The sequence below is a fragment of the Pseudorca crassidens genome, chromosome 3 (genome assembly GCF_039906515.1).
Source record: "Pseudorca crassidens isolate mPseCra1 chromosome 3, mPseCra1.hap1, whole genome shotgun sequence".
In the NCBI taxonomy this organism is placed as follows: domain Eukaryota; kingdom Metazoa; phylum Chordata; class Mammalia; order Artiodactyla; family Delphinidae; genus Pseudorca; species Pseudorca crassidens.
Genome location: NC_090298.1, coordinates 60,441,634 through 60,467,724, shown reverse-complemented (window position 1 = coordinate 60,467,724; position 26,091 = coordinate 60,441,634). Strand labels below are relative to the sequence as shown.

The 26,091-nt window shown below is 41.9% G+C and overlaps 1 protein-coding gene across 2 annotated transcripts in view; it reads right to left on the bottom strand.

Annotated features, from left to right (window-relative positions):
• Nucleotides 1-26,091, bottom strand: part of IQGAP2 (IQ motif containing GTPase activating protein 2) — a 293,990-nt gene that overhangs the window by 138,317 nt on the left and 129,582 nt on the right. For both annotated transcript variants that reach the window (XM_067731039.1, XM_067731040.1), the window contains exons 3-4: nucleotides 11,344-11,500; nucleotides 3,027-3,104 (exon numbers count right to left, since the gene is read on the bottom strand). In XM_067731039.1, coding sequence (XP_067587140.1) covers nucleotides 3,027-3,104; nucleotides 11,344-11,500 — 235 coding nt within the window. The remainder of the gene's footprint in view (nucleotides 1-3,026; nucleotides 3,105-11,343; nucleotides 11,501-26,091) is intronic.

The window sequence follows — 26,091 nt, the reverse complement described above, 5'->3', positions numbered from 1 at the left end:
ACTTAATAGAACATGACTGTTTTACATTCCTTTCATTACTCTGTAAGAACATTATTTCTAAATAGATGCATATGATTCTTTGATATTTTTGAACCATAATTATAACCAGTTCTCCAGGGTTGAACAATTTTCTACCCCCAATTTTGTCCCTATTATAAGTCACTACAATAAATATCCCTGCATTTTCTGAGCACCTGACTGCGTCTTTTGGATAACCATCTATGTATGGAGTTAGTAGACTGAAAAGTCTGCACACTAAAACTTTTAATACACCTTTATACTCTTCTTGAGCTGGAAACTAAAAGCCTAATAAGAAACAGATTTCAGAATGGGGCACCAAAAATGAGTAATTAGGATTGAAGCTTCTGAGATTAAGATAAGCTTGTTGGCATTACTTGCTTTCAGTAAATATTTTATAAAATTTGACATAAAAACTAAAATTAAATCATGTACCATATGGTAGTACTTGATACTCAAGCACAATTTTCTACTGGACATTGAAAAAAGCTAAGAAAAGAGACAAGCAAAGCTTCTTCAGCTACAAATGTACAGTCACTGAGTGCTTACAGAAATATCTGTAGCTTATGAAATTGCAAAGGTCTTTCCAACTTTCCTTTAATACTTTTGCTGTTAAAGTATCAATGAGAAGAGGATTCCCAATTCAGAAGAATATGACTAGCTTTAAAATTCTACTATGTAAGCAGAGGACCACTATAACTCTCCCTCTCTTCTTTAAACAAGAACCTTTTACGTTGATATTTCTCCTGGAAAATCATCATGAGTATGTCTTCTTCTTCAATTTATAGAAGAAGATGGGATCAATGTATAGTTTACCGAAACGTTTTCTTCAACATTGTAACTCCAATGTGTAACATGACACTGAGCACAGGGTAGGCAGTTCATATTGCTAAATGAAGGCATTAATTAATATATCAAAGTCAATTCAGTATACTGTTGGCCTCTCATTTCCTGAAATGTAATGTATCACTGACTTCATAATAAACATCAGGGTTAAAATAGAATCTGTTACATGGATCACTTGTTTGGCTTAAAATCAAAATAAATGTGGTCCAACATACACACAATTTGAGAAGGTTTAAATCATAATGAAATCATCCTAATTTAACATATGCTGCCTCATACAGAAAAACTGCATTTCAATGTCTGTCGTTATTAATCTGTTTACCACTCAACACCCTGTTAGTACTTACTAAATTGCAGGTTAGAAATAAATATGAACTCTCTATTATAACTATTGCCCAGAAAGGAACACTATTCAATGTTTTTAACATTTTAGAAGGGAAAGTAGTTTGATTAAAAAAAGGCAAAATAAAATAGATCAACATTGACTACTGCAAGAAAAAAGGAGCTGAGTTAAAACAGGTATTAGCACAAATGTATTAAAAAAAAGGCATTCATAATTTACATGAAGGAGTCCTTTGTTTTCGTTGTGGGGTGTGTTTTTAATTGCAAACCTGGATTACTAATAAGAACAACAACATAGGTCTAAATAAGTCAGTAGCCGATACCCTTGCTGGACCACTCCTAAATCATTTCTTTAAAATAGCTGTACATATTAAGCAATTCAAAAAAGGGAACTGCTGGTACATATAGAAACCTGATGGATCTCAAGTGAATTATGCTTAGTGAAAACAGTCAATCTCAAAAGGTTACCTACTGTATGGTTCCATTTCTATAACATTCTCAAAATGACAAAACTATAGAGATAGAGAATAGATTAGTGGCTGCCAGGAGACAGGGCTGGGGAAGGGATGCTATATATAATGTCCAACCTCTCTGCAGTATCTGCATCTTGATTGTGGTGGTGGTCACACAAATCTATTCATGCATAGAACTACACACACACACACACACACACACACACACACGCACAAATGAATGCATATAAAAATGGTGAACACTGAATAAAGTCTGGAGTCTAGTTAACATTAATACACCAATGTCAATTTAATTCTGTACTACAGTTATGAGATGTCACCATTAGGGGAAGCTGAATGAAGTTTACACGAAGATGTACTATTTTTGCAACTTCCTGTGATTCTAAAATTATTTCAAAATAAGAAGTTTAAGAAATAGCTCTACAATTTCTATCACATGTAATTATTTCTTCATTTCCTCCACTTGTCTATATATCTCACAGGTGTAAGGGTGCCTGCTCTTTGAATTTAACAAGTTCTGAATATTTGCTGAATGAGTTTTATTTGGAAGATCTATTTCAAGAGTAAGAGCTCTAACCCCCTAGCCAGTAAAATTTAAAGTGATACTATGATTTATAATAATACTTTATCGAAATAAATTTATAATGATGATTTATAGTGATACAATATATACGGATGCAACGAGACGTGGAATCTTAAGTATAAAAAGCAACACAAAAAAGGGAGGTGGCTCTTCTAGATCAACTATCTACCAGCCAAAGCCTGCTCCGACCTTGTTTAATTTATTTTTTTCTTTTTTTTTTTTTTTTTTTGCGGTACGCGGGCCTCTCACTGTGGTGGCCTCTCCCATTGTGGAGCACAGGCTCTGGACGTGCAGGCTCAGCGGCCATGGCTCACGGGCCCAGCTGCTCCACGGCATGTGGGATCTTCCCGGACCGGGGCGCGAACCCGTGTCCCCTGCATCGGCAGGCGGACTCTCAACAACTGTGCCACCAGGGAAGTCCTAATTTATTATTTTTTTAATTTATTTATTTTTATATTAAGTGGGTTTTTTTCTTTTTTTTTCTTTTTTAACATCTTTATTAGAGTATAATTGCTTTGCAATGGTGTGTCAGTTTCTGCTTTATACCTTGTTTAATTTATACACACTTTCACCTGGCTGCTCTCAGTCTGAGTTCTTGCCATATGTTACTTTTTACAGGCCTTTCCATATTTCTGTTAGTTCTCACATTTTTCATTTCTGAGGCAATAAGGACATTTGCTGCATTAACGTACCCCAGTCTGCTAAATTTCTTTCCACAGTGAGGTGTTTGCATTACTCCTTTTGTCTTCCCAGTTCAGGCTTACCTTGGGTAGACCAATAGACTCCATCGCTCTTAACCACTGGACGGTGTTATCCGTGTGTCGAAAATGAAGGCCCGACTTCTAACGTGAGAATGCGTGATGGTTGGGGGAGGGGGAGTGGAAAGAAGGGAACGCACAAACAGTGAGTCAAAAAAGTAATAACTTTTTTCATTAGCAGGATGCTTTCAATTGTCTTTCTCCTAGAATCGTGTTATGAACGCTCATATAAAACAACCAGAGATCCAATAAAGGAGATGACACTATCTCAGCAACACTCCAACCATTTGGGATGGACCGTCCCAGTTCCCAGAATTCACACGTTTGAGGTAATTCTGAACTAGAATCTCAAAGACCATTTTCTGTCTAGCACGCCTTAGGATGTTTTATGAGACACACGTGCACATACATGAGCATGGGCACACGTGCACACACACACACACCCCATGTCAAGACTGTGGCAACCATAGCTGAGAGGACTGTAACTTCAAGAAAAAAAAGGATTTTTAGAAGACTAAATGCCTTTTTTTTGGTGGTTTCTGGCTCTGCCAAACCATTTTTTCTGATCACGAATGTAGTACGATTTCTGTAAAAAACCTGAAAAATGTAGAAAAATACAAAGATGAAAACAAAAAGCACCCCACGATTCAGAGCTGATTTTAGTATTTATTCCTTCTATAATCTAATTGTAATCTTGGCCTTGTACAAGAAGTAAGCTTTCACTGGAAATATTTTACAAGACCTTTTTCTACTCATATAATAAAAATAGGCTATGTTTTCCATTCCTAACAGTCCTAATCTGCCAGCCATTATTTTCTCCATAAATAAAGTATTCTTGTTGCTATTTCATGAAGTTTTTTCAGGCAATGAACCATTGTGAGCTTTAAAATGATCTTATATATTTCATTAGTTAAATGTGTACCATAATGTTATGTATTTTATTTTCATTTCAAATAAAATAAGAAGTAACTACAGCAAGTTTCATCATAACTAACACCCAGTGGTAGATCATCACGTTCAGAAAGTCTAGCTCTTCTCTTTTCTGAAGGGAAAAAGGGTCATCTTACGTGACCTTTTACAATTTAATAGTTGGAAAGCATTTTTGTTGCTGTAAGGAATTATGAAGTATAAGCTAATTAACATTTGACAAATATTTACGTGCTTTTGATAGTGGCCACTATTTTTTTTTTTTTTTTGCGGTACGCGGGCCTCTCACTGCTGTGGCCTCTCCCGTTGCGGAGCACAGGCTCCGGATGCACAGGCTCAGCGGCCATGGCTTACAGGCCCAGCCGCTCCGCGGCATGTGGGATCTTCCCGGACCGGGGCACGAACCCGTGTCCCTTGCATCGGCAGGCGGACTCTCAACCACTGTGCCACCAGGGAAGCCCAGTGGCCACTATTTATTAAGATTGGACTGTGTGTGTCAAGCACTTTACATAAATTATCTCTGATTTTCAAAACACCCTGCAAGGTAGTTATCATTCTCATTTTTTAGAGATGATGAAATCCAGGCCAAAAAGATGAAGTGACTTGCCTAAAGTCAAACAGCTGTTAAGGGGCTGAGCTGGGATTCAAGACTAGGTCTCTGTGGATCTTAAAACCTTTCCTGTGCTAACACTCCCCAGGGAAGAGGGCAGGACATAATGACCAGGGGGTTATTCTTCACAGGGAAGAGATTAGCTAATTACTATGAAATAACTAGAGGGAGGGGGAAGTGTACGGAAAGAGAGGAAGGATGGAAAAGAATAAAGAGAGAGAGAGCACACAGACAGTTAACAGCCAGGTGGTAGTGTCTGAGGGTAACTCGGCATCAACTTTTGCAGAATACAAACACTTCTCAGACACGGCCGCTCTGCGACCGTGGAGGGACAAAGCGGAGGTAATCCTCAATCACATCAGGGCAGAGGACCTCAACACCACAAAGTAACTAAACATCACCCTCTTCCAACTAAGACGGGCGACTTAGTTCTTGTCTGATGTCAATCTGGTTCCTATTCAATATTCTCACCTCCTAGATAAAAATTACCAAGATACCAAACTGATCGCGCTTTCCGACAACACTGCAACGATCCTTGCGCTTCCCTAAATCCTTATTAGAATCACTCAGTACAAGCTCAAATCTCCACTAAGCTATTTTCTCTTCCTTATAGCTCCGTGGGTATGCATTTTTTCTTGGCAAATCATTTAAATAAATATAATTTTATGTTGGTTTCTGAGAGTCTTTGGCTGGTAGCCTTCAACAATCCAAATTATATAACAAAAACATCCCATCCATTTAGTGGTTTCATTAGCTAGGTAACCTCAGGAAAGTTACAAATCTCTTTGAACCTTGGTTCCTCGGCTACAAAAGGGAATAGTATGCTTCTTTGGGTTGAGGATTTCATGAGATTTATACATATAACACTTAGTTGCAAAGTACACCTAAAATGCAATAAATGTTAGTTATTGTAATTATAAGACTGGGCTTGAAACTTTTATTCACCTGTAAGGTCAGAAAAAGGTTTAGCGCTTCATGTGAGAGGCACTGAAGGAAAGGGTGGTTATCAGAGTCATATTTCTACGGTAAATGAGTGATAGATTTTAAATCCTTCGTCCGCTTTAAACACCTGAGGAATGCTGACCTCAGAACCCTATGGTCCATGCCTGCCTATTTAAGGAGTAAGCTTCAGTGAGCGAACTGCATTAACATCTTCAATCTACCACGTTTACTTCAATTAGAACAAAAACAATCTTCCAAACAGGCTCAAAATAATCTTAGTCTACTATAACCATTTATAACTTGTCTACTTTTTCACCAGTCCTACACTAATATTAATATATTAGGCCAGGTGGTATGTCTATAGTCATAACTTGGCCAAGGGCTGTTACTGCACATCTACCTAATTTCTTTCATGTATTAGACTAGAGAGTATATGCTGATTTTCTACTGCTGAGCTACTACAGCACCAGCAAAAAGGATTACTGCAGTTTAAATTGAATAGATGAGGTATTATGTAAGACTTCTTTGGATGGTAACTTCTTACATATCAGGATCAAAGCATTTTAGAACTATGAGGTAGTTTAAAACCAGTAATTATTCTAATTTGCTCATTTTATAGATGAGGCAACTGATGCCCTAAGTATTTAAGACACTCGAGTTGACCTAACTTGTTGAGCTCTGGATCAAGACTAGCTTGCAGAATTCCCTGACTTCAAGTCCAAATATTCTGGTTAATTTACTGCTCACAGAGCCTCAGGACAAACACCTGTAACACTTACAGTGTGCTTACCTCTGTCAGGCAGGCACTGGGCCTTGCATAGATCACATTTGTTCTTCACAATTTCTCAACAAGGTTGATATTGTTACTATTTTCCCACTTTACATTGGAGGAAATTGAAGCTCACAGAGGCAAGTTAGTGGCGAAGCCAGATTCTGAGGTGTTTCGGTTCTACAGCTCATACTACTGACCACTATGTACATGCTTTCCCTATCTAAGGCCCACCTAAATGTTCAATGCACGTTTATTGTACGTCTGCAACTGTCAATGCACTGTCCAGAGTGATAGTGTTCTTTGGCTTCGAGCCTTATCAGACTGAATCCTCTCCAAGGAATGCCCCTCCTACCTCCTCCTCTTTCTCTTGGTCATCCGAGTTGGCTTGGGAACATTCATCCTTCAAGCCCCACCATGGAAACCTTCCTGGCTTCTTTACCAGCCCAACCCCCTTTAGAACTGACCACACTATTCTTGGTTGGCTCCTACCATCTACCCAGCCGTCTTCTCTTCACTGCCTTCCACCCATTTCCAGCCCCTTTCCAGGATTCACCCTTTGTTTTCCCTCTTGAATCCACTCACTTCTTGTCTCTGCAGGCCACTGTCACCTGTCACCTGGACTGAGTAATCCCCTCATGCACTCTGCCTGCATGTCCACCCTCCGTCCAATGTGTTCTCCACATAGCAGTAGAGAAATCTTTCTAAAGCACATACTGTACCATGATGTCTCTGCCAACACTGAAACAGCTTCCGCCTGTACTTAGGTTGAAGTCACTCATTGTACTTAGGTCCTCCATGTGTCACTGAGTAATCTGTCTCTGCTTCCCTCCTGGTCTCATTTCTTACCACTGTCCCTCACCGTAGCCTTTCAGCCACTCAACTTGGCCAAGCTCTTTTCTTCCTTGAGCTTCTCACAAATGGGTCCCTTCTCTCTGGACCATCCTCCCCATTCCCTACCCTTAACTCTCCACATGGACGAGTTTCCTCTCATTCTTCCAGCCTCAGAGTAAATGTCTCCTCAGAGAAGCCCATGGCCATCTGTCAATAATTCTGGCTTTCATTTCTTCCTTCATACACTTATCACAATTCACAACTGTCTATTTTACTCACAGTCTCTCTCTCCAACTGACCATGAAATCATGTCTTACCTGCTGCCCAGTCTGCCACTGGTGCCTGGAACAGTGGCTGCCACATGGTAGGTACTAATAAGTACTGTATGGATAATTGAGTCATATCCTTTACGTATTTCTATCTTAGGACAATTTTATCTGCTTTCTGTATAACTTTATTAAAATGTATTATATTAATGTGTGTCTGCCTATAGTCAAACCTTTGTAGACTCTAAGAAAAAAACTGCCTGGGGTGATTATTAAGAATGCAGCTTCCTGGGTCCCTGGCTAAGATTCTGCCTGACTCAGTAGTCTGGGATGGGGCCCAAAAGTTGACGTTTTTACACACACCCATCAGGGGGTCCCACAGGAAGTTTGAGCATCACACTTAGAGGAAGAGTTTCAGTAAATATTGAATAAAGTACTGAATAAAGCGTAGAAGACAAGAAACGGAGCACTCCGGCTTACTACGAACTACTGTCATTCGTTCCTTCACCCAACAGCTATTTCCCCAGCACACCCTATGGGCCAGAACCTGCACCATTCACTGGGGATATGACAGAGGAGACACACACAGTTCTTGCCTTCATGACAAAATAATCATTACAGTACTCTGTGGTGTGTCCTTGTGTGCATGGCATGATCATGCAACTCAGACCTGGAAGGGGGGTGGTGGGAATGGTCAGGGAAAGAATACTCATCACTGGAAGGTTTAACTCTAATACCTAGCATATCTTTCTAAACCTAAGTTAATGAGGGGCCAAGGCTGTACATAAGCTGGCAGACAAAGAGGATGGGGCAGCATGAAAGCTCCCATCTACTTGGCTCAAAGCCATCATCAGTGCCACACCTGAGGCCTTGCGATTCAGGACAGAGCTTTTGCATCGGGGACACGCTGCCCAACAGGTGGGTCATATTTTACGGCTGCAGTCCAGGCAGACCCTGCAGTGAGCACCCAGCCTCACTGAGCTCATGGTTTCCAGATGGCACACCAAGAGACAGGCCTAGGTTAGCAAGTGTTCCCTTGTGTTTCAACGTCTCTCGCAGTCCCGTGATTTAGTGCTCCTTAGAAAGGGCCACGTGCGTGACGGGCTTTAGACCTGAAGAGCACATGAACGGGAAGCTAAGTCTCCTGCCCACTAATACTGGTCTCCTTGCATTTCTGTAGAAGAAATGAAATGGCCTTAACATAAAAACTTATGATTACATGGCAAATCACTGACAATTTCCATTCAAGGACACTTTCAAGGATTTAATAAAAGGAGAAAAAGAAAAGCCTTTTTTTTTTTTAAGAAAAGCCTCTTTTCTCCAGTGAATTAACAGAGGGGTAGTTTCCATTTGTCCCGTGTTTCTCCCACATCACAGCTGGCATCTACCACCCTCCATCCACCACCTCCCTTCTTTCCATGCCTCTCCTAGCAGCCTTTCTTCTGTGCACCCCAGTGGAGGCCTGGCGGCACGGGTGACAGCAACATAGAACACTTCCCTCTGTCACGATGTTTTGCTCAGGGATGTCATCATCTGCTTAGGCGCCACAGGTATTTTATTTTTTAACAAGAAATTGGAATCACTTCCCCGTCCCCATCCCAAAGAGAAGCTGCTACTGATTCAAATGATAGGATCTCTGATGCCAGGAGGAAACAGTACCTGTTTAAGTTGCCATGAGGGGGTCCACAGCTAAACTGGGAAGAGACACCTATATTCAAGGTGTATAATGTGCCAGGAGAGGGAAGAATCAGCCCACCCGCTGCTCTGAGTCTCACCTTCACTAAAGGTCTGTCTTTCTGGCCTGATTCTCACTATTCACACATCAAAATACCCACAATCCCTTTCCAGGGAGGCCTGGCGCCAACTACACTTTAACTCTATCATCAAATCTACATGGCTGGGGCTTCCCTGGTGGCACGGTGGTTGAGAGTCCGCCTGCCGATGCAGGGGACATGGGTTCGTGCCCCGGTCCAGGAAGATCCCACATGCCGCGGAGCGGCTAGGCCCGTGAGCCATGGCCGCTGAGCCTGCGCGTCTGGAGCCTGTGCTCCGCAACGGGAGAGGCCACAACAGTGAGAGGCCCGTGTACCGCAAAAAAAAAAAAAAAAAAAAATCTACATGGCTGTTAGTACTAATAGGCCTAGATCTTGGTAACTACCATTACAGTAATGAAAATAAAACAAAAATCGTGCTCTAAAATGTGGATAAATGTTCATTTATTTTGTGACAAGGGGGATACAAATTATTTTTTTACCGTGTCTGAACTTTTAAAGTATTCCTCGAAAAAAAAAAACAAACTTTAATTTTGGCTGGCTAAGTCATTTGTTTCACTTAAGTCTTACAAAAGGTCGAAAACTTACTCTAGGGAGAAACATCTAGAGTTAATAAACACATGACTTAATAAACTCAAACTTATTTTAAGATATGCAAACACTTCTATTCATAACATTATTCAAGGCAGAAACTTTTGCTCAATTCCCTTTTGGGCTAGATGATGAAAAGAGAGTTGTCAAAAAAGATGTCAATTCATCTTGTCTACTGTTAGCATAAACCATTACTCAAACATTTGCTCTGAATTCAATATACACATTTAAAAAATAAACTTTGTCTCAATAACAACTGAAGGGTAGTGTGACATGCAATAAATGGAAAATCATTCCATTTTCAACTATACTTAATGTTACCCTTGAAATTTTAAGAGAAATAACTTTTAAGGATACTTGAAAATCTGCAGATAAAAAATACTGATAAAAAAACCAAACACAATATATTAAGAAAATAAAGAATCAAGTTTCAAAGAAGCTTTAGAAACCCTGACCCAAAGCGGAGAATGGATCACATGTTCCAGGAGGGAACAGCACACTTTTTTTTTTTTTTTTTTTTTGGTACGCGGGCCTCTCACTGTTGTGGCCTCTCCCGTTGCGGAGCACAGGCTCTGGACGCGCAGGCTCAGCGGCCATGGCTCACGGGCCCAGCCGCTCCGTGGCATGTGGGATCTTCCCGGACCGGGGCATGAACCCGTGTCCCCTGCATCGGCAGGCAGACTCCCAACCACTGCACCACCAGGGAAGCCCCAACAGCACAAATTTTAAAATTCCCTTTTGAAGACACATATAATGAAGGGGTCTTTCAGGCTGGTGTTTACTTTTTCCTCCTTTACTTCTTAATGGAAAATTTCAAACATAAAAATTGGACAGAATAGTATAATGAACTCATTTGCATGCCTCATCTAATCTCAACAACTATGAACACATGGCCAGTCTTGAATCATCGGTCCAACTTCCTCCCAGTTATTTTGAAGCAAATGATAGATATATCACTTTATCTGAAAATACTTAAACATGTATCTGAAAAATATCAGAATTTTTTTTATTAATACAAGATTGGTATTTATTTTGGTTTGGTTTTCTCACCCATATGCCTTCCCAAATTAGCCATGAAATAATTCTTAAAACTAGTAGCATATAAAAAGGGTAGTCTTAATTTGTTTTAAACACCAAAAGGAAAGGAGTTCCTGCCTATTCAATGTCAGAATTTTTTTTTTAAATCACCTTGGGCCTAACTCTTTAGGGCCACAAGTTCAAGTCCTAGTTGGGTACTTTATTCCTTGATGAGAATAAGGGGAGTAATAAACTGTGTTGATGGTGAAAAAAGGAGGGGTAGAGGGCCCCCCACTCTTACAGTTACTGGCACTAATAAAATGACCTCCATGAAGGAATAATGGGGGTGGGAGCTGGGAAGCCCCATAAAGCAAAGATCTCTCGGCCTCAGACCAGAAATAGACAAATGCTTTGCTTTTAAAATTGCTGCCGCCTCAGGAATGATTATTTACAGGCTTAAAAGACCAAGGACATCCCCTTTCCCCACAACCCATCTCCCACCAAATCCTTATAGAAACACTAAAAGAAAGGAAAGGAAGGGAAAGACTGAACGTCCACTTTGAGCTGGAGGCCAGACCAATTAGATCTCAGTTACCTTGTAACGTGTTTGTTCCACATCATAGATCTTTTTCTCCGATACCATTTTGGGGGCAAAGAACTTGGCTAACTTTGCAAGGTAAACTCCGTTCCGGAGCCCTTCTTCCAGTTCAGTGGTTGGTGGCAATTCTTCCACTAAGCAGACTTCCATCCACCTAAAGGGATTAAAAAAACCTTAAGGTGACTCCAGTTCAAGTAACTTTCTATAACTGAAGAGATGCAGTATCTTACTACCTGTGATGGAGACATTAACAAAGGGAGCGGGATGTGAAACATCTTTAGGTGTCACAGATGGGAAGAGAGAACTTTCTGGGTGGGACAAGAATTCAGAACACACAGGAACAAGGGGGATGACAAGCCCAGAGGCACTGAACTCACTTCCAAGCCAGAGCTTGTCGACTTCACTTTTATCAGAGTCTCTGCCAATTCTCTTTTGTGCCAAAGAGGAAAAAGGCCAAAGCCTATTTGTATGGGTGGAATGAGTCTTGCTGACATTACAGAAAAAAACAGTTCCAAGTTTATGAGCCCTTAGTGGAGGACATTCTTGTAGGGGTTATGCTGTGGGGAGAGTGTAGTCCCAGGTGCAATAAAATTTGCAGTTGCCTCAGTCTGGAAATGACTACCAGGAAAGGTAGGAAGCGTGGAAAAGGGACAGTGAAATTCAGAGAGCAGACGCTGTCTTCTTTAAATAGGGCACATTCCTTTTTCCAATACCAGGAACTTATTACAGCATGCTTACCTTTTTTGGGGAAGCTATTTACTGGATTTTGAAAAAGATGAGATTAAATCTTAGGACATTGTGCCAGTATTGTAGAAAAGAGAGCACCAAGGTCACTACTGGCTCAAAAACACACAGTGGGAGGGGAGCCAGGCCAGTTCCCATTTCACACTGGTGTGCTGAGAATCTGTGGAGCTCAGAGAATAATGCGCTTCCTATCCATTCTTGAAGAACTCTTCCCTACTGTAAGATCCAAGAGGCAGGGGTGCAAGCTCTCACCTCCCTGCCACGAACCCACCGCCCAATCACCAACTATGAGTGTGAGCTCCACAGCTATACAGCCAGTCCCCGCAGAAGATCATTAACAGCGACAGCGCCGATCCCATCAACACTTGGCAGTCGGGAGAGGGCTGTTCTGCAGTATTAACAACCGATCGTGATCCAAGCAGTGAACACTGTGAAACGTCTCAATCGCTCGCAGCTCTGGCCAACATCTTTGAAAAGCTCAAAGAGTCCCTAATAAGCAAGGAGTATTTACTGACCACTTATTTAGGCCATGTAAAACGTGGAGTATATGAGAAAAGCATAAACATAAGCCCTGCCTTCTAAGAGCGTTAAGCATAATTGAGACGGCAACACAATTGTGGGGAAAAACCAGGGAGCCATGTAAGAGAGGCTATGCTGCCCAATGCTACATGTTAGTGCATAAGAAGAAAAAGTTGGGGAATAAAGGGGATCGTTGGATTATCACTGGAGTAACAGGGAAAACAGTGAGAAGGTGGTGGGATCTGGATTTGGCCTAGAAAAGGGGAGTCTTTGGAAAGGCAGGGGAAGCGCTTAGGAGCTGGGGAACAGGACATACTAAAGCCATAAAGGAAACATGGCTGATTCACAGAGCAAACCCAGAGAAGACTCTGGGCCTTTGGGGTTTGTGGGAAGAAAGGAATAACGCTGAGCACATATAGTGAAGTGAGGTTCTGAGGGAACTGGCGTGAAGACAAGTGACGACGTTTGCTGCCACAGGAAGCAGGGAGCTCTGGGCATCTTCGCAGCAGAGGAGTGACAGGCTGACAGTGGTAATTAGAGAAAAGTAATCTTGTATGATGGATGCCCCAAAGATAAAGCGCTCTGTCAGCCTCTCCCATTGTGAGGAGTGGAGGGACTGGATGAGACAGGAAGAAAGGGGAAGGAAGGAAAACAAGAGGCATTTCAAGGAAACGGTAACAAGACTCGGTGACAGCTTAGAAAGTGCAGGAGGGGGTCAAAGGAAAGAGAATATTCCCAGCCAGGGAGAGGGGCCCCATGTGGAGGGAGGACTCAGCCCCACATCCACTGTGTGACCCCAGGCATGCCCCCTAACCTCTCTGGGCCTCATTTTTCTCCTCTGCTAAATGGGCAGGAGATGAGAAGGATGGGATGTTAAGGTCTCTCCCAGGTCTAACATCCTAGGGGGACTGGGGAAACTGGGAGAACAAGGAACTGATAAAATGAGATGACAAGTTTGCTTTCACATAACAAACAAGGGCTTCAAATGAACGTAAGAGTACCAAAGCCTTGATGAATTTTTAAAAATGTAAGAAATCAATAACAACATTGCCTTTTTGATAAAAATCTGGCCAAGTTAAAAGCCACTGCACTAGACCAAGTTTCTAATCGAAATAAACTACAAATTACGGCATTATGCTACTTCACATCAAAACAAACCTGTTTTCAAATAATTATCTTGAAAAAATGTACAAAATTGTTTCTAACACAACAGTATATAACTGCTTTATAATAATCCCGTAATCGGGGGTAGATGTATGAAGGGTGGCAGAGAGGTAAATTGACAATTTGTAGTAGGAGTGGGGGAGATAAATTGACATTTGGGACCGAGGGGCAGGACGTTAAAATAAAAACAACTCTGAAGTGTGATATTTTAGACTTGGTCTTACTTTTTAAAAGGATAATCACCTTAATTTTTGTCTGTGTTAGAATATATGTGTAGCTGGCTGAAAACACTATTCTAAAAACTTAGGTTAACTATAGCCTATTTAAAATGTAGCCATTGCTAATGCATATGACATCATGAAGTACTCAAAGGCAAAAGCCATCTCTTCTTCCTTTTCATAATCCCTTTGTCCTGGAAATGTATTTACAGATAGTGGGCACCCAACAGATTGTTATTAAATGAAAGATTCTGACTGCTTAGGAAAAATGTTTTCCAAGCATCACAGTTACATCATAACGTCTTTTAGGACACTGCCACTGACTGGTAAATGTAGCATTTTTGCAACATTAGGCATCAGTGTTTCACTACCTTGAAAGTCAAAAGAAAATGCTATTACCATCAATGGTAACTAGTGTTTATTAGCATTATTTTATTCTAGAACCTGGATTTAATACTTGACGGGGATTATCATTTAATCCTCGAGCCCACCCCATAAGGAAAGGTGCTATTAGGATCACCACTTGCAGATGCTAATCTGAGGCCCAGAAAAGCCAAGGCCATAGAGCTACTAATTGAAAGACATCAAAAAGCTCCTCTAGGAACCCTCCTACACTGTGGGTTGGAATGAAAATTGGTGCAGCCGCTATGGAAAACAGTATGGAGGTTCCTCAAAAAACTAAAAATAGAGTTGCCATATCATCCAGTGATCCCACTTCTGGGTATATATCCGGAAAAAACTTTAATTCAAAAAGATACATGCACCCCTATATTCATAGCAGCACTATTTACAACAGCCAAGACATGGAAGCAACCTAAATGTCCATCAACAGATGAGCAGACAAAGAATATGTATGTGGTACATATATACAATGGAATATTACTCGGCCATAAAAAGTGAAATAATGCCATTTGCAACAACAAGGGTGGACCTAGAGATTATAATTTTTACTAAATTGAAGTAAGTCAGAAAGAGAAAAACAAATACCATATGATAGCACTTATATGTGGAATCTAAACTATGACACAAATGAACTTATCTACAAAACAGAAACAGACTCATAGAGAATAGGCTTGTGATGCCACGGAACAACTAAGCCCGTGCGCCACAATTACTGAGCCTGCACTCTAGAGCCCGTGAGCCACAACTACTGAGCCTGTGTGCCCCAACTACTGAAGCCCGCGTGCCTAGAGCCCGTGCTCCGCAACAAGAGCAGACACTGCAATGAGAAGCCCGTGCAGCGCAAGGAAGAGTAGCCCCTGCTCACCGCAACTAGAGAAAGCCCACGCACAGCAACAGAGACCCAGTGCAGCCAAAAATAAACAAATAAAAATAAATACATACATTTATTTTAAAAAAAAGAGAGAGAGAATAGGCTTGTGGTTCCCAAGGTAGACGAGTGTGGGGGAGGGATGGATTGGGAGTTTGGGATTAGCAGATGCAAACTATTACATACAGAATGAATAAACCACAAGATCCTACTGTATAGCACAGGATACTCAATATCCTGTGATAAACCATAATGGAAAAGAATATGAAAAAGAATATGTATATGTATAACTGAATCACTTTGCTGCACAGCAGAAATTCACGTTGTAAATCATTTGTGCTTCAATAAAATTTTTTTTCAAAAAGCCCCTCAAATTCCAATTTTTAACTCTCACGACTCAAACAGAAGAAGGCAGTCTCACAGCCTAGTGTAAAATAAAAGTGGTAACAGGACACTCCAGGCTCCTTCCAGAGTAGGAGTAAAGGCCCCATGGTTTGGAGATGCAGACGCTTTCACTCTTCAGTGTAAGGTCAGAGCATAGTACATTCGCTGTCAAAGTGGAGCAAACGTCCTAGGGTTCCATTTATTCCCTTGGAACTCCCTCTTTGTCGTCACCTACCTCACAACTGTAAGTGACAGACAGCCGCGGCTGCGTCTTGCGGGTGCTGTTGTAACTGGGTGCTGGGTGTGGGAAGCTTAGAGTCTGTCTAAATGGGGTCACCTCCTCGAGAACTCTGGCCAGACAAGGCAGGATCTCTAAGAGTCTCCTCATAATATACAGCTTGGAAACTTATCAATTATTAGTCAGTATATGATCAATAACGTTTGAATGATGATAGCAAGACCATTCTTCTGGAACAGTCAGTAAACTCCGCTCCAGCATAACCAGCTAGGCTGGCTCCCTAACACTGCTCTCAGGGTACTAAACTACCTCACAGGGAAGCAGGGGCCATGATATGCAAGCTTCTAAACTAGTACCCAGTCATCACGTGGGCTGAATATCCTTTGGACCTATGTTTCAAAAGCCTCCACTCTCCCCTCCCCCCGTCTGCTAGCAGGATGCTAAAGCTCAGGGCAACCTTGAAAGAAGATGGAAGATCTCCCATCAGCCTGGGTCCCTGAGGAACCCGGGGACCTGGGTTATCTGCGTGGTAAGGAGCCTCCTGTACCCCCTCATCCTCGCCTTAAGCTACTGAATGTTACCTGAAAAAGAATTACATTTCTACTGCCAACCTCAGCCTCAGTGGCTTATCTGTTACAAAGCTAGTGTTACCCCGCCAAATCAATGCAATTCATTAAGTGGGATTTTTATGGTCTGTTGGGGTCAAACTTCCTGTCGCAATCACAATACAGAAAACAACTGGCCTGATGTTCAGGAAGTCTGGATTTCCAATCACTAGCTGGATGCCCTGGAACAGGTCACTTAAAACTCTGAGCTGAGTTTTAGTCCAAGAGTGTAAAATTATAAATGGAATTCTGTACGACACTAATTATGTGATTTTGTTGTGTTTAATAACAGCTTTATTGAGAGAGAATTCACACACAATATACTCTTTTAAGATGTATAACGCAGTGACTTTTAGCATAGTCACAGGGTTGTGAGACCATCACTTAACAATTTTAGAACGTCTTCATCACTCTGAAAAGAAGCGCTATAACTCATTTACAATATTCCCTGTTTACTCCCAATTTTCCAACCCACTAATCTACTCTCTGTTTATAGATCTACTTATTCTGGACATTTCATGTAAATGGAACCATAAAATACATGGCCGTCTGTGACTAGCTTCTTTCACTTACCATAATGTTTTCAAGGTTCATCTATTGTGTAGGATATATTAGGGCTGCATTCCTTTTCATTGCTGAATAATATTCTGCTGTATGGATATATATCATATTTTATTTATCAGTTTAGGGACACGTGGGTTTTCCCCACTATTTGGCTACTACGAATAATGCTGCTGTAAACATTAGTGTGTAAGTTTTTGCAAGGACATACGTTCTGCTTTTTCTTGTGTATATACCTAGGAGTAGAATTGCTGGGTCATAAGGTAACTCTATGTTTAATCTTTTTTGGAACTTCCAGACTTTTCCAAAGCAGCTGCAACATTTTACATTCCCATCAGCGCTGTGTGAGGATTCTAATTTCCCCAGCTCCTTGCCAACACTCAGCTGTCTTTCTGATTATAGCCATCCTAAGTAGATACAAAGTGGCATCTCATTATGGTTTTGATTTTCATTCCTCTGATGGCTAATGATATTGAGTATCTTTTTATGTGCTTATTGCCCATTTGCATATCTTATTTAGAGAAACGTCGTTTCAAATCCATTGCCTATGTTTTAGCTGGGTTTTTTAAAATAATTGAGTTATAAGAGTTCTTTATATATTTGGTATACAAATCCCTTATCAGGTACATGATTTGAAAATATTTCTTCATTCTGTGGCTTGTCTTTTTGCTTTCTTGACCGTGTCTTTTGAAGCACAGAAAGGTTGTAATTTTGATGAAGCCCCATTTATCTATTCTTTTTTTCTTTAAGTCTTTATTGAATTTGTTACAATATTGCTTCTGTTTTATGTTTTGGTTTTTTGGCTGCAAGGCATGTGGGATCTTAGCTCCCCAATCAGGGATTGAACATGCACCCCCTTGCATTGGAAGGTGAAGTCTTAACCACTGGACCACCAGGGAAGTCCCCCATTTATCTATTCTTTTTTTGCTTGTACTTTGATGTCATATTTAAGAAACCACTGCTTAACTGAAGGTCACAAACACCTATGTTTTCTTCTAAGAGCTCATAGTTTTAACTCTTATATTTATTATATCTTCTACCCATTTTGAGTTAATTTTTTGTACTGGTGAGAGGTAAGGGTCCAAATTCATTCTTTTTTTTCTTTTTTTCTTTTTTTTTTTTGTGGTACGTGGCCTCTCACTCTTGTGGCCTCTCCCGTTGCGGAGCACAGGTTCCGGATGCGCAGGCTCAGCGGCCATGGCTCACGGGCCCAGCCGCTCTGCGGCATGTGGGATCTTCCCAGACCGGGGCACGAACCCGTGTCCCCTGCATCGGCAGGCGGACTCTCAACCACTGCGCCACCAGGGAAGCCCTCAAATTCATTCTTTTGAATGTGGACATCCAGTTGTCTCAGCACCATTGGTTAAAAAGACTGTCTTCAATTTGACCTGAAAACCCACAGAAAACCAGAATTGGCCTGTGTCTCCTCCTGCTGCCCTCGCATTTACTGCTTCTTCCCTGTTCCTTCCATTGGTTGCTCGTACTGAACCTCAACACCAATATGTGAACATCTCATCCCAAACCAGAGGTGAAGCTATTCCTTATGAGCATCTTCAAGGCTGTCGCAGAACCTTATTTTCCTTTCGGGGGGTGGGGTGGGGGGCAGGAAATGGGGCTCTTTTGTATTAGTATTGCTTGCGTTCTCTTCTCTCTGCAGAAGGAAAATCTGAATCACTTACCAGGCAACAACAAAATGGAGGTAAAAGGAATTTCCTTTCTATCATTCAAGCAGACTGTCTTCAAATTTGTTTTTTTGTTTTTTGTTGTTTGAGTTGAGATGGTTTTCGTTAAGTAGCTCTGTGTGGAAAAGTACCAGGTCCGTTCCAAGTGAGACCGGGAGAAGGAGGGGTGTGTGGCAGGGGAGGATACTGGGAGAAGGATGAAGGGGAGAGAAAGGTAAAAATTTTCCAATTTTAGGTTAAGGCCAAAAAGAAAAATAATTAATGTCATTTTGTCTTGCAAGAGAACCAAAAACAAACAAACAAAACAAAACAAAACCAAAAGCCAAAATACCACCTCACAGAAATCTGGAGACAAACCATCCATTCTATTGTGCTACTTTTTGCTTTGCAGAGCACAGGAAAGTTGTTTCACTGAGGCATTTGCTATCTGAGTTGTTATTCAGGAAATCTCCAACTATAAATCTTGGTCTCTATCATACAGCACTGTATGAAATAAATGTCCCCAAAGTAGAGCTGCTGGCCTAGAAACAGAAAGTGTGTTTTTTTCTGCACAAACCCTGTTTTAATGTAGTGCCCTAATCCGTGAACTTTCAAGTACTACAAGTCAATTTCTCTCCTGAAACATTTTGAAAATCAGCATATGAAATATTTTACAAAAGGATAAAAACGACCAGCTATTTTTACGTGTACAGTGTAACTGGTCACCTTTTGTGCCAATGAGAAGTAAAATGTCAGAAGTCAGGGTTAGATTCAGTTCTCACGGTAAACCTTTCCATTCACTGGAGGCTGAGGCAAAACTGTCACAACGAGGAGGGGAGGGAATAAATTAGGAATTTGGGATGAACAGATACATGCTGCTATACATAAACAACAAGGACCTACTGTATAGCACGGGGAACTACATTCAATATCTTGTAGTCTATAATGGAAAAGAATCTGAAAAAGTATACACACACACATATTAAAAAACTGGATCACTTTGCTATACACCTAAAACACTGTAAATCAACTATATTCAATTAAAAAAACAAAAAAACTGTCACCACAATTCTATCAGCCTAATTAGCTCAGGGGAACAGGGATGTCGAAAAACACATATTGCACAACTGAGGCAGGCATCCATGGGCCCCCAGCCTTCTCTCATATAAAATTTATTTGGTTCACTATAAGAAAATGATGTGAAATACTAAAATAATGCTAATTATTTTCTTTAAAACACAGACTTACAATACCATGAAAAGAAGCAATATATGACTCCAAGACCTAACAGGCACGGAGCAGGCTTTTGAGGACGTCTTTCTCATTCTCCTCTTTAGGAAGGAGATGATACAGCAACCCTCTGTCGAGTTTGGCAAGCATTTCATGAACTGTGTTCCACAGAATACTGGCTCAGTGAGATGCTAATACTGTCCTGGTGGGAAAGGGGGCCAAATGAACTTAGAAAATGTTGCATTCTATGTCTTCTCTGGAGGATTCATGTGTTGCATTAGCATCCTGAAAGCTCAGAGAATTCCTGAAGTCAGGAACCAAGTTTACTTTTTGATGCAATGTTTCCCCTCAATATTTTTTGACCATGGAACTCCTTTTTCCCAAATCACTTGGTAATATTTCATATGATGAAATGACAGGTAACTGATAAAAGCAGTACAATTTGGTGACTAAAATCATGGCATTTGGGCTCACACTTTCTGAGTTCAGATCTTAGTTCTAGCGTAATACCAGTGACTTCTCTGTAAAATAAAGATACTTAAACTATCTACCTTTGGAGGGCTTTTGTAAGGAGTAAATGAGAATCTGTATAATATATTTAGCACTGTGCCCGGCATATAGTTAGAGCCTGGCAAACATTAACCACAATTATTATTAGCATGTCCCCAAGTTTGAATCTGGGCTATTTGCTCACCAGATGTGTAACCTTGACAGATTAATTAATCCAATTAATATTTTTGAGCATCAAGTACTTTCCAGACCTGGTTCCACGTGGTGAATCAGGCAAAGTCCCTCAGTTTCCTAAGCAGTAAGTCTCATATTCTCACCGATGTCAGGATGCCACTAGTTCAGGAGTTATGGAGGATTAAATGAAACACCACCAGTATGGAACCTAGCAGATAGCTGGTGCCCAGATGTCACTCACATGGTTGCCTTCTTTTTTATCTATCTATCTATCTATTTTTTAAAATAAATTTATTCATTTATTTTTGGCTGCATTGGGTCTTCGTTGCTGTGTGCAGGCTTTCTTTAGTTGCAGCGAGCAGGGGCTACTCTTCATTGCGATGCGCGGGCTTCTCATTGCGGTGGCTTCTCTTGCTGCGGAGTAAGGGCTCTAGGTGCGCGGGCTTCGGTAGGTGTGGCACATGGGCTCAGTAGCCGTGGCTCGCAGGCTCAGTAGTTGTGGCACATGGGCTTAGCTGCTCCGTGGCATGTGGGATCTTCCCGGACCAGGGATGGAACCCATGTCCCTTGTGTTGGCAGGCAGATTCCTAACCACTGCGACACCAGGGAAGTCCCTCCCTTCTCTTTAAATAAATTTTTCCAAGAATCTCTTTGGTGAGTTATTTCTTAGAAAATGATATTGAATGCATTATTTTAACCCTTCTTCCTCTATGTTTCTTAAACATAGGATAAGGAAAATAGAAACAAGTGGAACGGCCTGAGGCATTTATGGATATAAGAATGCCTGCAAACTTTGTAGCCCAATCTGCAATATGTCTGATTAACTTTTGAAAATTATTTTGAAAGAAATTTTGAAAAAAATTTGTTAATTACTTCACAGCCTACACTGTTGCTTAAATATATGCTCTTCATAATTCTTCCTAACTCCAGGCACCAATCAGATATTTACCTCTCGAGGAGGTGACCCCATTTAGACAGACTCTAAGCTTCCCACACCCAGCACCCAGTTACAACAGCACCCGCAAGACGCAGCCGCGGCTGTCTGTCACTTACAGTTGTGAGGTAGGTGACGACAAAGAGGGAGTTCCAAGGGAATAAATGGAACCCTAGGACGTTTGCTCCACTTTGACAGCGAATGTACTATGCTCTGACCTTACACTGAAGAGTGAAAGCGTCTGCATCTCCAAACCATGGGGCCTTTACTCCTACTCTGGAAGGAGCCTGGAGTGTCCTGTTACCACTTTTATTTTACGCTAGGCTGTGAGACTGCCTTCTTCTGTTTGAGTCGTGAGAGTTAAAAATTGGAATTTGAGGGGCTTTTTGAAAAAAAATTTTATTGAAGCACAAATGATTTACAATGTGAATTTCTGCTGTGCAGCAAAGTGATTCAGTTATACATATACATATTCTTTTTCATATTCTTTTCCATTATGGTTTATCACAGGATATTGAATATCCTGTGCTATGCAGTAGGACCTTGTGGTTTATTCATTCTGTATGTAATAGTTTGCATCTGCTAATCCCAAACTCCCAATCCATCCCTCCCCACACCCCTCTACCTTGGGAACCACAAGGCTATTTTCTCTCTCTCTTTTTTTTTTAATACATTTATGTATTTATTTTTATTTGTTTATTTTTGGCTGCACTGGGTCTCCGTTGCTGTGCGCGGGCTTTCTCTAGTTGCGGTGAGCAACTCTTCCTTGGGGTTATGCTCATTTAGACTAAAGGGGACAAAGACAGGGCAACAGTGAAGGAAGGCCGTCAGACCTCTGGGATTCTAGGGAATGGGACAACAGAGCTTTCTGGCTGAGTTATCCATCCGGATAAGGGAAGAATGACCCTGAAGGAGATTCAGAGATTGAGAGGGCTGCCACTCCCACCACAGGCCCAGACCGGCTCCTCCTTAAAGGGCAAGCCTATCTCTTCCTGGGTTCCCGTGGGTCTGGAAGGCAGGGCCACCAGCCTGGTGAGCCCAAAGGACAGACCACCAAGCGGATTATCCTGGAGGCTTAAAATCAGAATTTGCCCCGCTACATTTTAGACTCGCTTGGGATCCATCACCCCCTTTCTTCTTTCTAATTTCTCGCTTTTAGAATGGGAATGTCTATTGTATGGCTGTCCCTCCTTTGTAATTTGGAAGCACGAAACTTCTGGGTTGCATAGCTTCACAGCCGGAGAGGAATTTTTGCCTCAGGACGAATCACATCTCAAGTTTCATCCACACCTGATTTAGATACTTTGGTGAGACTTGGAACTCAGAGTTGATGCTAGAATGGGTTAAGATTTTGGGGCTTCTGGGATGTAGATGAATGCATTTTGTCTCTGAGAAGGACAGAAATTTGGGGGAAAAAGGGGCAGAACGTTGTGGTCAGAACTGTGTCCCCTCCAAATTCATAAGTTGAAGTCCTAACCCACACAGTACAAGAGAATGTGACTGTATCCAGAGAAGGGGCCTTTAAGAGGCGATTAAGTTTAAATGAGGCCATTTGGAGAGGACTTAATCCAATGACTGGGATAAGAAGAGGAGATTAGGACAAAGAGAGACACCAGGGCTGTGCACACACGGAAGGAAATCCAGTGAGGACACAGCAAGAAGGCAGCCATTGGCAAGTCAAGGAGAGAAGCCTCAGAAGAAACCTCTTCCACAGACACCTTGATCTTGGACCTCCAGAACCATGAGAAAATAAATTGTTGTGTAAGCTACTCAGTCTGTGGTATTTAGTTACGGCAGCCCAAGCAAATAATACACTAGCTAAACCATCAACCCCCACCATCCTCTAAAACTCCTCACCCAATTTTATTTCTCTTCATTGTATTTCTTACTACCTGGCAGATTGTATCATATTTATTTGTTGGACAGACTCACCTACTTAGAATGTGAACGCCGTAAGAGCAAGGCCCTTGCCTGTCTTTTGAGAGGCATATAGTGCAATGGTTCAAAGCACAAACTCTGCAGGCAGAGGCCTGAGATGGAACCCAAGCTCTGCCGCTTACCAGCTGTGTGCCTTGGGGAACGGACTTAACTTGTCTGTGTCTCAGTTTCCTAATCTGTACGCTGGGGATAGTCATAGTCTGCTTCAGAGGGCTGTTGTGAGTTGATGGAAAAAAGCACAACAACAGCGCCTGGCACATAATAAACACCTTGAGAAGTAGACAGCAGAGCTTTTACTGCTCGGTGCTATATCCCAGGACCACTCTGCCCAACTGCCAACACAAGTCACTGCTCCCATCTGTCCTTCAGCACTAGTTGTCTGCCACGCACACTTCCGTGGGGCTGCAACTAAGCCAGCATTTTGCTATGTCCAACATGCCTTCTCTCCTCTTGGCAGTCTGCAACATCCCACCGTGGCTAATCCAAGCCATCCTCTGCTCCCACCACCCCACCAGCCCCTGTCAACACACACACACATTTTATTATTGCCTTACACAAGTTAGGGGTTTAAACGGTATTTCGTAGGGGCTCTACAAATACTTATACATGTTCCCAAGCCAGGTTTCCACTCTAATGGAGCTCCCTCGATCCTGATAGTGCCAACCACAAATGATGGCAGCTCCCATGGGATTAGCACGTTGCTCGGCACTTAGCTGACACTTGGCACTTACGTGAATGTATTCTCACACTAACCTGATGGGATCGGTATGATTCCCGTTTACCAGGGAAGGAAAGAGGCTCAGAGAGTTAAGCAACTTGCTCACATCTACACAGCTAGTAGGCTGATATTCCAATACAGATTGTCACCTCCGTAGCACACGTGTCTGCCACACTCTGCTCTGCTCTGACAAACTGTCTACAATGAACTCGGTGAACAGGGCTTAAGCTACCTGCCTAGGAAGGTTCACTTCTTAAGAAGAAACTCACAGTGGAGCCTTCTCCAAAACCAAAACAGGCCAATTCAGATCTTCATAGACTCTGTTTTCCCAAAGCGAGGTGCGATAATACAAGATGAAGGTGAACATCTTTTTTGGGATGGCTGAAGAGGCTGCTGTCACTTTCAGAGGTGTCTTTTGTTTTCCCAAAGCGAGGTGCGATAATACAAGATGAAGGTGAACATCTTTTTTGGGATGGCTGAAGAGGCTGCTGTCACTTTCAGAGGTGTCTATGGGGTGCAGCTGTGCACTGGACTTTGGGTTCTCAAAAATCTGGCTTCAAACTTGGTTCTGCAATTTATTAGTCGTGATTACCTTAGTGTGCAACCATTTCCCTGGGCCACAGTTTCCCCTTTTCAAAGATTAGGTACAATACCAGCTACCTCACAGAGATGTTATGAGAACTAAAACAGATACCATCTGTGGAGTCACCTGGTAGAAAAGTACCCAGCATGCAATGGGTGTTCAAGAAACAAATGTTGATCAAAAGGAAGAAAAAGGAGTTAGGCAGGTGAGCATCAGTTTAAAGTGTAATGTTCCAAAGAATCCACCAGATACCACATGTTCTTCAAAGAGCATCTTTCCTAAGCACCTAAGCAGCCTGGCTGTGCTGACCTGAAAGTGTAAGATGCAAAGTCCGCTGGATGGAGGCCACTGGGGCATACAACACCCTGTAGTGAAACCAGCGGACCCAAGTGCCTCGGAGACCTGAACTCAAAAGTTGGACTCTGTCTACTTGGCTTCCTTAGAACTTGCTACAGGGGAGACGAGGCTGTCATGGTCATTTGCAGTGCAAAGCACCTTCCATTTTGGAAGGTAACCGTGAGCTGGGAACAGAGAAAAAGTAAAGAAGAAAGAACCAGAAGAACTGGGCAGGGGTTTCCTGCCAAATCAACACCCACTGGAGGCTTCCACACAAATTTTGGCCTAACCAACAGCTGAAGACTTGATGAAGCAGATTCTCCTTCCTCGGTTTGGCTGCATTGTGCTCATGATCTAACCACAAAATAATTACTGCTCTTGCACTTTTAGACAGTTTTTGCCTCAACGCAGGCAGGAAAATGCAAGCAACAAGCTTAATAAGATCACTGTAAACTTAGCTAATTTACCACACCCCTCCCTACCCGCAACTCGCCTTTTTACAGCCTTCTCCTACTTCCTAACCAAATATTCAATAGGGGATCTTTTTTTAGCACAGGCTCTGGACGCGCAGGCTCAGAGGCCATGGCTTACGGGCCCAGCCGCTCCGCGGCACGTGGGATCTTCCCAGACCGGGGCACGAACCCGCGTCCCCTGCATCGGCAGGCGGACTCTCAACCACTGCACCACCAGGGAAGCCCAGGGGATCATTTAAATAATGAACATTTTAGAACACCAAGAGAATTCCATAGCTAAAGCCAGGTCAAATTTCAAAATATACACATAATCAGTCAAAACAGCATCCAGGATGAATTTCCCTCCTTCTCCGATTCCCTTTAAACTACAGGTATCTTGTGCTCAAAGTTAACCCTTTTCTGGCAATGGGGAATAAGACAGAGATATGAACGCTGGTTCTTCTAGAGTCTAAAAGATCAAAAAAGAGTAGCTCTTAGTAGTAGTC